At 37.1% G+C, this 13,022-nt stretch overlaps 1 protein-coding gene across 1 annotated transcript; it reads left to right on the top strand.

The window, feature by feature from the left end:
* Window positions 1-2,223: 2,223 nt before the first annotated feature.
* Window positions 2,224-11,397, top strand: LOC129551133 (olfactory receptor 5W2-like). Its single transcript, XM_055418867.2, has 2 exons — window positions 2,224-2,233; window positions 10,481-11,397. Exons 1-2 carry the CDS (start codon window positions 2,224-2,226, stop codon window positions 11,395-11,397), a joined length of 927 nt encoding a protein of 308 aa, XP_055274842.2.
* The last annotated feature ends 1,625 nt before the right edge of the window (window positions 11,398-13,022 follow it).

Below are 13,022 nucleotides of genomic sequence, written 5' to 3'. Positions count from 1 at the left end.
TTTGCTATTATTTTCTCGCATTCTGAAGGCTGTCTTTTCACCTTACTTATAGTTTCCTTTGCTGTGCAGAAGCTTTTAATTTTAATTAGGTCCCATTTGTTTATTTTTGCTTTTATTTCCAATATTCTGGGAGGTGGGTCTTGGAGGATCCTGCTGTGATTTATGTCGGAGAGTGTTTTGCCTATGTTCTCCTCTAGGAGTTTTAAAGAATCTGGTCTTACATTTACCTCTCTAATCCATTTTGAGTTTATTTTGGTGTATGGTGTTAGGAAGTGTTCTAGTTTCATTCTTTTACAAGTGGCTGACCAGTTTTCCCAGCACCATAAAAGTAGCTCTGAATTTGAGGTTTAAGATAAAAAGGATAAGATAAAACAGAAAAAATATGAAATTCTGAGATCTTTATCTGAAAGTTAGTTAACAAATTAACAAATGTATTCCTTAACTTTTTAAATTATAAAATAAAATTAGATCACTCCCGCACCAGCCAACATGGAAGGTGGTGACGGCAGCGTCTCTATGGTTGATCATGGGTCTCCGGGCTCCGGGGAGGCTGCAGCCACTGTCCGGGAGCTCCGGCAGGACGAGTGTATTTAAAAAAATAAATAAAATAAAATTAGAAATAAGTGAAATAGCATTATAATAAAATTTTCACTTAAGGTAATTTTGAACACTAATTCTAGTGGAATAGAGAAATATGAGAGAATATTTGTTGACTCAATTATTTTTTTATCAAAGTATTAATGCAAAAACAATAGTTTGTAGAGAAGGAAGATGGAAACACACATAGTAGATTTAATGAAATATGAAAACACAGTTAGAGAACAAATACTAATAAAGTGTTATGAAAATTGTCACACAGTGTTGACTGCTTGATAGCTGATTACATGAACTTGAAGTAAAGCAAGAAAACAGGCCCCTGTGTGTGTGTGTGTGTGTGTTCAGTTCAGTTCAGTCCAGTGGTTCAGTTGTGTCCGACTCTTTGTGACCCCATGAGTCACAGCACGCCAGGCCTCCCTGTCCTTCACCAACTCCCGGAGTTCACTCAAACTCATGTCCATCGAGTCAGTGATGCCATCCAGCCATCTCATTCTCTGTCGTCCCCTTGTCCTCCTGCTCCCAATCCCTCCCAGCATCAGAATCTTACCAGTGAGTCAACTCTTCGCATGAGGTGGCCAAAGTATTGGAGTTTCAGCTTTAGCATCAGTCCTTCCAATGAACACCCAGGACTGATTTCCTTTATAATGGACTGGCTGGATCTACTTACAGTCCAAGGAACTCTCAAGAGTCTTCTCCAACACCACAGTTCAAAACCATCAATTCTTCGGTGATCAGCTTTCTTCACAGTACAACTCTCACATCCATACATACATGACCACTGGAATAGCCATAGCCTTGACTAGACGGACCTTGGTTGGCAAAGTAATGTCTCTGCTTTTTAATATACTATCTAGGTTGGTCATAACTTTCCTTCCAAGGAGTAAGTGTCTTTTAATTTCATGGCTGCAGTCAGCATCTTCAGTGATTTTGGATCCCCCCAAAATAAAGTCTGACACTGTTTTTCCATCTATTTCCCATGAAGTGATGGGACCAGATGACATGATCTTAGTTTTCTGAATGTTGAGCTTTAAGCCAACTTTTTCACTCTTCTCTTTCACTTTCATCAAGAGGCTTTTTAGTTCCTATTCACTTTCTGCCATAAGGGTGGTGTCATCTGCATATGTGAGGTTGTTGATATTTCTCCTGGCAATCTTGATTCCAGCTTGTGCTTCTTCCAGCCCAGCGTTCCTCATGATGTACTCTGCATGTAAGTTAAATAAACCGGGTGAAAATATACAGCCTTGACGTACTCCTTTTCCTATTTGGAACCAGTCTGTTGTTCCATGTCCAGTTCTAACTGTAGCTTCCTGACCTGCATACAGGTTTCTCAAGAGGTAGGTCAGGTGGTCTGGTATTCCCATCTCTTTCAAAATTTTCCAGTTTACTGTGATCTACACAGCCAAAGGCTTTGGCATAGTCAATAAAACAGAAATAGATGTTTTTCTGGAACTCTCTTGCTTTCTCCGTGATCCAGCGGATGTTGGCAGTTTGATCTCTGGTGCCTCTGCCTTTTCTAAAACCAGCTTGAACATCTGGAAGTTCACAGTTCATGTATTGCTGAAGCCTGGCTTGGAGAATTTTGAGCATGACTTTATTAGCATGTGTATGACTTCCCTGGTGGCTCAGATGGTAAAGCGTCTGCCTACAATGCCTACAATGCAGGAGACCCGGGTTCGATCCCTCGGTCAGGAAGATCCCCTGGAGAAGGAAATGGCAACCCACTCCAGTATTCTTGCCTGGAAAATTCCATGGAGAGTGGAACCTGGTAGGCTACAGTCCACGGGGTCGCAAAGAGTTGGACACAACTGAGCGACTTCACTTTACTAGCATGTGAGATTAGTGCAATTGTGTGGTAGTTTGAGCATTCTTTGGCATTGCTTTTCTTTGGGCTTGGAATGAAAGCTGATATTTTCCAATCCTGTGGCCACTGTTGATTTTTCCAAATTTGCTGGCATATTGAGTGCAGCACTTTCACAGCATCATCTTTTAGGATTTGACATAGCTCAACTGGAATTCCATCACCTCCACTAGCTTTGTTTGTAGTGATACTTTCTAAGGCCCACTTGATTTCACATTCCAGAATGTCTTGCTCTAGGTGAGTGATCATACCATCGTGATTATCTTTAACTGGTAGAATATTATTAGCAATTAGCTGTGAGATTAATTGGGAGGATCCCCTGGAGTAGCAAATGGAAACCCACTGCATCGTTCTTGCCTAGAGAATCCCATGGACAGAGGAATCCAGTAGTCTATGGCCATAGGGTTGCAGAGTTGGATACAGCTGAAGCAATTTAGTACACACAGACATGAGGTGTGTGTTAATCATGTGTTAATGTGATGTGTTAATCATGTGTTAATCATGCCAAGAATGATGATGGTATATAAAAAGACATCAAAAATTGTATCTATTAATCATTTCCTCAAAGTTTAAAATGTGCTAGCTACATGAATTTTATTAATAGCTTGATCTGTTGCCTGGTTTTGAAAAAAAATTAAATCAAGAAACAAACAAAAATAAACAAATGGGAAAGCAAACCAAATAAATAAGAAAATTTGCACCCCTGTGAAATCCTAAATTAGGATTCAAATGAAGTAGGAAATTAAGTATGAATAACATTTTTAATTTTAGCTCATTTAAAAGATATTGTCACCTTATTTTCGTTTTCTTAATAAGTACGGATGCTGAGAAAATTCTTACACATAAACTTGCTGCTTATTCATTTTCTTGCTGAGAGTGTCTGTTCAATTCCCTTGCCGTTGTTACAAAGTTTTTGCTTTATTATAATGAATGAGAACTCTTTATGTATTTTGGAAACAAGTACTGTCATACGTATAAATATATGGCTTTGAAATCTTTTCTTCATTTTCTGCTTATATATGGGCTTTCTTGGTGGCTCAGATGGTAAAAAATCTGCCTGAAATTGAGGAGACCCAGACGGTACAGTAAAAATAACTGCTCCTAATACAGTTTTCTTCTGATTATATTTATGCACACCATTCTAGTTATTGATTGCTACATAAATAGCATTTCATGACTTAAAATAATAATCACTGACTCATTATTTCCATCCTTCTTGTGTTGACTGAGGTCACATGAAGTTCTTAGTGGAAAGAAATTCTGTAAGGTCAGTCACATCTGGCATAGGATGAGAATGTCTAAAGCAGGGACTTGATTCTCCCCTTTCCATTCCAGGTATCTCAGAACCTGTCACAAGTTATATGCAGAATGTTAGTTCGACTTCCTACATAGCATCTCATGACTTTCATATGATATCTTCTTACAGGCTAGACTCAGAAGTGACTTACAATATTTCTGTTAACTTTTGTTGGTCAAAACAAATAAAGTGTGGCAAAAATTAAAAGAGAGGATAAACAGGTAAAGTATCTTTGAAGAAAATGTGTAAATAGTGTATAGTACTTTTTAATTTTCCCAAACTAGTATTTGCCCAATGTTCAGTTCAATCAGTTCAGTTCAGTCACTTTGTCGTGTCCGACTCTCTGCGACCCCATGAATCACAGCACACCAGGCCTCCCGGTCCATAACCAACTCCCGGAGTTCACTCAAACTCATGTCCACAGAGTCGGTGATGCCATCCAGTCATCTCATTCTCTGTCGTCCCTGTCTCCTCCTGCCCCCAATCCCTCCCAGCATCAGAGTCTTTTCCAGTGAGTCAACTCTTCGCATGAGGTGGCCAAAGTATTGGAGTTTCAGCTTTAGCATCAGTCCTTCCAATGAACACCCAGGACTGATCTCCTTTAGAATGGACTGGTTGGATCTCCTTGCAGTCCAAGGGACTCTCAAGAGTCTTCTCCAGCACCACAGTTCAAAAGCATCAATTCTTTGGCGATCAGCTTTCTTCACAGTCCAACTCTCACATCCATACATGACCACAGGAAAAATATAGCCTTGACTAGATGGACCTTGGTTGGCAAAGTAATGTCTCTGCTTTTCAATATACTATCTAGGTTGGTCCTAACTTTCTTTCCAAGGAGTAAGCGTCTTTTAATTTCATGGCTGCAATCAGCATCTGCAATGATTTTGGAGCCCAAAAAACTAAAGTCTGACACTGTTTCCACTGTTTATCCATCTATTTCCCATGAAGTGATGGGACCAGATGCCATGATCTTTGTTTTCTGAATGTTGAGCTTCAAGCCAACCTTTTCACTCTCCTCTTTCACTTTCATCAAGAGGCTTTTTAGTTCCTCTTCACTTTCTGCCATAAGGGTGGTGTCATCTGCATATCTGAGGTTATTGATATTTCTCCTGGCAATCTTGATTCCAGCTTGTGCTTCTTCCATTGTAGAACTCTGTAATTTCCAATTCCAGATTATTTATGAATAGCTTTTGCTATTGCATTTAAATATGGGAGAATATGTACAGTCTCTTCCCTTTTAAATTTTTAATCATTTTTAAAAATGTTATACAATTTAAAAAGTTAACTTCAATTTATAATTCTTACAAAATACTGGCTATATTCTCCATACATCCTTGAGTTTATTTTGGACCCAATAGTTTCACCTCCCACTCCCCTCACCCCATCTTGTCCCTTACCACCTCCCCACTGGAAACCACCAGTGTATCCTCTTGATATGTAAGTTTACTTCTTTAAGGTTATTCACTGATTTGTGGTACTTTTTCTATCCCTCACATAAGCAGTATCACATGGTATGTATCTTACTCTGTCTGTTTTGTTTCACTTAGCAACATACCCTCCAAGTCTACCCATGTCATGGAAATGGCAAAAATTCCTTTTATATGGTTAACTACTATTCTATTGTAAATATATACCACGTCCTCTTTATCTACTCATCTGTTTACAGACACAACACTTAGGTTGACTCCATGTCTTAGCAATTGTGAATAATGATGCTATGAACACTGGCTTTTTTTTTTTTTTTTTTTAGTATTTTCGCTATTGTCTGTTTTATTGTTTTTGGATACTTATCAAAAGTGGAATTTCTGGGTCATATAGTACTTCTATTTTTATCTCTTGGAGAAACCTCTTTACTGTTTCCACAGTAACATGTGTGCACTCTCTTTATTTTTCTTGTAAATATACTTAATAAAAACCAAAAGAAACAGTGCTTGAACAGCACATATATAGAACGGAGAGTGCCAGGCATTTTGATCATTTGAGTCGCTTTAAAAGGGGGATTTGTTCTAGGATCTTGGGAAGTAGCCCAATCACACCAAATACCAAGATAATATAGATGAAAGCTTAAAGAGTGTGGAGAATTCCATTGCTGTCTGTTAGGGATGATTTGGGGAGAACATAAAACTGAAACTTCAGATATTTCTCAATTTGCCTGTAAAAAATGTGGATAATAGTAAACACATTAATTTAAGAAATAAAATTAAAGTGCTGATTTAGAAAAATTGACATCCATGTAAAAATTTTAAGCACGTAATTTTTTGCACGTATGAGCTATATCAGCAGAAAAATCCTTAAAGCATATTTATTCCATTCCTTTGTACATCATTTTCCACTTCAATAGCCAGAAATACTAAACAATAAATATTTAGAAAGCACTACGTTTTTGAATACTTATACCAGAAAGTTTAGAAGGAAAAAAAATATTTTTTTTAATGAGTTTTTAATTGCAATGGAAACATTTTATATGAACATAATTCAGTAATGAGTGAATTATTTAGGAAGTGTGAGAGGATCAGACTCAGTGAAATGTTCCTGAATGACATGCAGTTGGACGATGGGAATAAATTTATGTTTGATGATGAAGTCTGACTTGAAAAATAGCATTGACAAGACTGTTATTAGCATCATTAGTCATAATAGATTGAGTTTTTACTGTTGTTGTGTCATTTTCATGTTCAACTCTTTGCAACCCCATGGACTTTAACCTTCCAGGCTCCTCTTCATGGAATTTCCCAGGTAAAAATACTGGAATGGGTTGCCATTTCCTTCTCCAGGGCATCTTCCTGACCCAGGGATTGAACCCACATCTCCTGCTTGGCAGGCTGATTCTTCACTACTGGGCTACCAGGAAAGTCCAGGTAGAAACACAATGATCATTCATCTAAAGAATGGATCAATAAAATGTGTTCAGTTCAGTCAGTTCAGTCTCGGAGCTTAAACTCATGTCCATTGAGTCGGTGATGCCATCCAACCATCTCATCCTCTGTCGTCTCCTTCTCCTCCTACCTTCAATCTTTCCCAGACTCAGGGTCTTTTCAAATGAGTCAGCTCTTCATATCAGGTGGCTAAAGTATTGGAGTTTCAGCTTCAGCATCAGTCCTTCCAATGAAAATTCAGGACTGATTTCCTTTAGGATGGACTTGTTGGATCTTCTTGCAGTCCAAGGGACTTTCAAGAGTTTTCTCCAACACCACAGTTCAAAAGCATCAATTCTTCAGTGCTCAGCTTTCTTTATGGTCCATCTCTCACATCCACACATGACTACTGGAAAAACTATAGCTTTGACTAGACCAACTGTTGTCAGTAATGTCTCTGCTTTTTAATATGCTGTCTAGATTGGTCATAACTTTTCTTTCAAAGAGCAAGCATCTTTTAATTTCATGGCTGCAGTCACCATTTGCAGTGACTTTGGAACCCCCCCAAAAATAAAGTCTGTCACTATTTCCCCATGTATTTGCCAGGAAGTGATGGGACCAGATGCCATGATCTTAGTTTTCTGAATGTTGAATTTTATGTTAACTTTTTCACTCTCCTCTTTCACTTTCACCAAGAGACTCTCTAGTTCTTCTTCACTTTCTGCCATAAGGGTGGTGTCATCTGCCTTATATCTATACAATTAAATATTGCTGTGCCATATGATGAAGAAATTTTCTGACACATGGAACAATATAGACGGAACTTGGAAACATTTTCCTCAAGGAAAGAAGACTGATAGAGAAAACAAACAAACAAAAAATCCAGAAAACATATACTGCAAGATTCTGTTTTTATGAGGTGTCCAGAATAGGAAGCCACATAAAATTAGTGGTTGCTATGAGTATGAGGAAGGGGAAGGGAGAGTGATAGGTAATAGATATGTGTTTCTTACTGGAACTATCAAAATGTTCTGGATTTAGATAGTGATGATGGATGAACCACCTTGAAAATATACTGAATTCCAAGTAACTATATATTAAAAGGGTGAATTTTATAATATGCATATATTCTTATAAAAAGGAAACAGGATCAGTGAGTAATAATGCTCCTAAATGAAGTTGTGAAGAGAATATTTCAAAAACACAACGAATGTTCAAAAGGAGATAGAAAAAATAAGGGGGGGGGGGATCTACTTCAGTTTCATTAGGTTTCCTTTTTGAATGAACAAGGAGGAGACCATTTCAGGGGACTGTGAAGCACACCATTTAAATGATTTGCTGTTTTCTTCCTACTATAGATCTATTTGGTGATAATAGTGAAGCTTCAAAGCTCAGCAGTTGCTAAGTGGTTTCTAAATTCTCAGGGGAATATACAAAAACAGAAACATAATAAAGTGTTTGCATAACATCAAAGCCTAGGGGCAGTAGTGCAGGGATTCAAGTCCCAGTGTACCTGGTAAAATAAAACACCACCTGCTTGTCACTGTTCAGTTACTCAAGACCTGCTCATTTCAGGTATGTTTTCAAATTCTAACGTAAGAAATATAAGAGAAAACACTTAACTATCTGAGAAATTTAAAACAGATATTTGTAAATAAAGCATTTATACCTACTTACTCAATTAAATAACCTCTGCATTTAATTGCTAAAAATAACATTTATTCCTCTGACTGTGTACCATCTTCCTGAACTAGTTAATAACCACATTATAGCTTAAATATTTTATTATTTGTTTTATTATTTTTGTTGGATCACAGAAGCTCTGTTACTCCTTTTATTTATTTTTTATTTATTTTAATTGGAGGCTAATTACTTTACAATATTGTATTGGTTTTGCCATACATTGACATGAATCTGCCCTGGGTGTACATGTTTTCCCCATCTTGAACCCCCCTCCCACCTCCCTCCCCATCCCTTCCCTCTGGTTCATCCCAGTTCACCAGCCACGAGCATCCTGTATCATGCATCGAATCATTGGACCTGTGTATACAGGAATTGACATGTTTGTCATTTTGTTTAAAAAATAATGCAAGTACCACCACGGTAAAAGTAACTTTCAAATTCATCCCCTATGACAGTATGTATATCTATTTAGATCTGAAGAAAAAGTGCATTGTTTGCATTCTATTTTCATGTATATCAATACATATAGATATCAAACTCATGACATATGTTGAAAGACACGTACATAGTGGAGGGTATGTGTGTATCTTGGAAGAATTTATTATCCTTCTTCTCATTTCAGTTTTATGATTTTAAAGTCCATTTAAAATCTAAAGAGATGAAAATGTAGGTGATGTTTCATTGTTTTCAGTTCCTTTTAGCTCTTTTCTTCTACTGATCAAGAGAGCCATTATTTGACAACAGTTACTCTGCAGAGAAATTAAATATTGTCACAGAGCAATAATGCATTTCTAGAATAAAGTTTGCTAACACTCATATCATGTCTTCAGTTCAGTTCAGTTCAGTCGCTCAGTCGTGTCCGACTCTCCGCGACCCCATGAATCACAGCACGCCAGGCCTCCCTGTCCATCACCAACTCCCGGAGTACACTCAAACTCATGTCCACATAGTCGGTGATGCCATCCAGCCATCTCATTCTCCGTCGTCCCCTTCTCCTCCTGCCCCCAACCTTTCCCAGCATCAGAGTCTTTTCCAGTGAGTCAACTCGTCGCATGAGGTGGCCAAAGTATTGCAGTTTCAGCTTTAGCATCAGTCCCTCCAATGAACATCCAGGATTGATCTCCTTTAGAATGGACTGGTTGGATCTCCTTGCAGTATAAGGGACTCTCAAGAGTCTTCTCCAACACCATAGTTCAAAAGCATCGATTCTTCGGCGATCAGCCTTCTTCACAGTCCAACTCTCACAACCATACATGACCACGGGAAAAACCATTGCCTTGACTAGACGGACCTTGGTTGGCAAAGTAATGTCTCTGCTTTTTAATATACTATCAAGGTTGGTCATAACTTTCCTTCCAAGGAGCAAGCGTCTTTTAATTTCATGGCTGCAATCAGCATCTGCAGTGATTTTGGAGCCCAAAAAAACAAAGTCTGACACTGTTTCCACTGTTTTTCCATCTATTTCCCATGTCTTACTAACTACTAAAATTGATAATATGAGTGTTAAACTGATAATATGTTAAATTGATAACTTGATAATATTGAGTGTTAAAATTGATATGACTATGATCATTATTATTTCAGAAATTATAGAAATACACTTAAACCAAGCATGATTTTAAAGAAAAACATTAATACTGTAATTGCTTTTTATATACATGTGAATATTTTTTTTCAAAAATTTTTATTAGAAAACCGAAATTTGCAATGTGTTTATATCACTCACTGAGTACATGGCATTTAAAAACAACATCATTACAGTATTTTTAAGCACAGAAAATGCTAGTCCTCTGTCAACGGCTTAATATCTCCAACATTGTAGTTTCTCTCACATTATTTTGAAGAGGAGAAGAAAAGTAAATCCATCAAATCTATTCACTGAGATAAAGAAAGAAAGACTCAAAGATGAGTTTTTAGAAAGTAGCATGCCTCATGAATGACATTTAGATTTGGTTCAGTTTCTCAACTGTTTGTTCCAAATAAATTTTGTTATTGGGTTAAAGACAGCTCTGTTTCTTTAAAGAGTGAGTGCATGACTGAATAATTTTCTAAGTATTAAAAGACAGTTGCAGAAAGAAACTGTGTTCTGACATGATTTTTTGCAGATGTGTGGAAGTACTACACATCCATGTGTAGTACTTGGATCATTTCCTCAAAAATTTTCATAAGAGCAAACAAGAATGGATGGAGGAAATTGTTCCTCTGTGACAGAATTCATTTTCTTGGGAATTACTGATAACACTGAGAACAAAGTGACCTTATTTACCATGGTTCTCCTTGTTTATCTCATCAATCTTCTGGCAAATATTGGAATGATAACCCTGATTTGGATGGACCCCCAGCTGCACACACCCATGTACTTTTTCCTCAGCCACCTCTCCTTCTGTGACCTCTGCTATTCCACAGCCATCGGCCCTAAGGTGCTGGTGGACATATTTGCCAAGAACAAGTCAATCTCTTTCCATGGCTGTGCTCTGCAATTCTTGGTCTTCTGTATCTTTGCAGATTCTGAGTGTCTCCTGCTGGCCATGATGGCCTATGACCGGTACAAGGCTGTCAGTAGCCCCTTGCTCTATGTGGTCAGCATGTCCAGTAGGGTGTGCTCCCTGCTCATGGCTGGAGTTTACCTTGTGGGGATGACAGATGCTCTGATACACACGATATTAGCATTCCGCTTATGCTTCTGTGGGTCAAATAAGATTAACCATTTCTTCTGTGACTTACCTCCACTTTTCCTCCTTTCTTGCTCTGATATACAGGTCAATGAGTTGGCATTATTCATTGTTTTTGGCTTCATTGAACTGAGTACCATTTCAGGAGTCCTTGTCTCTTACTGTTATATCATACTTTCAGTCTTGAAGATCCACTCTGTTGAGGGGAGGTTCAAAGCATTCTCTACCTGCACCTCCCACCTAACTGCAGTGGCGATTTTCCAGGGAACTATGCTCTTTATGTATTTCAGGCCGAGTTCATCCTACTCTCTAGATCAAGACAAAATCACCTCATTGTTTTACACTCTTGTGATTCCAATGTTAAACCCTCTGATTTACAGCCTAAGGAACAAGGATGTGAAACAAGCCCTAGAAAAAATAAAATTTAAAAGATGATGCTAAATGTTCATACTTCACACACAGAAAAACACACACATTGTGTTTTTTGTATTTGTAAATGTATGTTGCATCATACAAGAGAAAAGAAGCTGTCTCACTAAATATATAAATTAATAATAAGCATTGGTTATAAAGCCCAAATTTTAGAGATGCTACAACTTCCAAATACAGCATGCTCATATGTATCAAGAATTTATATATGGCATGTTCTCTTTGTTGAAAACTTTCCTGAATGTTCTAATTTTGTCACATTTATTGATACATTCTTTCATTTATATACTATTTCAATTGCGAGATAATTCTCATGTATTTATGGCAGATATTTGAACTTAAAGAAAAATTCTATGCTATGTACTGTGCTTTCCGTACTAATGAATATAAGCTAATGCTAACTATAAGCATTTGGTAGCTGTCTAAAAAATTCATACAGTTCCCCAAATCCTCATGAAATTTAAAAATGAGGGTTATAAACATAAAGCTAAAAACAAAACTAGTATGTCTTTGGATAGATATACTCAGTCTTAGATCTAAAAATCATTCAAGTTGGGAAATGAAAGTATATTAGTCAGAGGATGGAACAATTTGATGGATTTTAAGATGGAAAAGCCCATGTCTTTTAGAAGTACAATATCCTTGTTTGCCACAACATAGAAAAAACTTGAAGGTAGCATGCTAAGTGAAATAAGTCAAACAGTAAAAGGTAAGTACTGTATAATCTCACATATATGTTGAATCTTAAAAGGATGAACTCATAGAAATAGAGAGTGGATGGTTGTTTCCAGAATCTAGAAGGTGGAAGAGATTGGAGATGTTATTCAAAGTGAATAACTGTTAGTCAGTGAATAAGTTCTGAGGATCTAACGTCCATGATGATTCTAGTTAACACTTCTGTACAGTAAACTTTAAATTTGCTAGAAGAATAGATCTTAATTGTCCTCATCAAATGCATACTCCAAATTGTAACTATGTGAATTAGCTAATGTGTTAATTAATTTCATTGTGGTAAACATGTCATAATGCATACATATATCACATCTTCATTTTGAATACCTTACACATGCTATTTGTCAATTTTATCTGAATAAATCTTGAAAAATAGAAGAAAAGTTTCTTAAGGGTTAATGGAAAAGACCTGGGTAAAGTACATCATTGTGCATTCCTTATCAACTATTCATTTTTCAGTCACTTTCTCCATGTTGACTTCTTTCCCCTCTTTCCTCTTCTTTTTCCTGGTTGAAATTGTCTCTCTGTCTCTGTGAACCACAGACAGCCACCTTATTGATTTCTCTCTGTTTGTGAGCATTTTCTGCTAATGGATTGAGCGTTCTATCCACTACATCCACAATGTTCCATGTTTTCTGGAAAAATAAACAAATACATGACAAACTAAAAGCACTAGATAATATTTTTGAGTGTTAATTATATCTCAGTAGCAAAATTAGCACAGAGATAGCATCTGCTGTACAGATATACTGCAGTATATATGTTGTATGAATACATACAACAGATTTTTGAGAAGGCACATAGCGTGGTGTGGATATTAAAATAATGTCTCCCTGAAGACTTGCATATTGATTATACTAGGAGTAAAGAACTCTGAGTTCCTGATATTTGACTGTTTC

This window comes from Moschus berezovskii, chromosome 17 (assembly GCF_049115385.1).
Source record: "Moschus berezovskii isolate FMDL1 chromosome 17, NW_MosBer_1.0, whole genome shotgun sequence".
NCBI classification, from domain to species: domain Eukaryota; kingdom Metazoa; phylum Chordata; class Mammalia; order Artiodactyla; family Moschidae; genus Moschus; species Moschus berezovskii.
The sequence above is the reverse complement of the archived record's forward strand: the minus strand, read 5'-3'. Positions and strand labels throughout refer to the sequence as shown.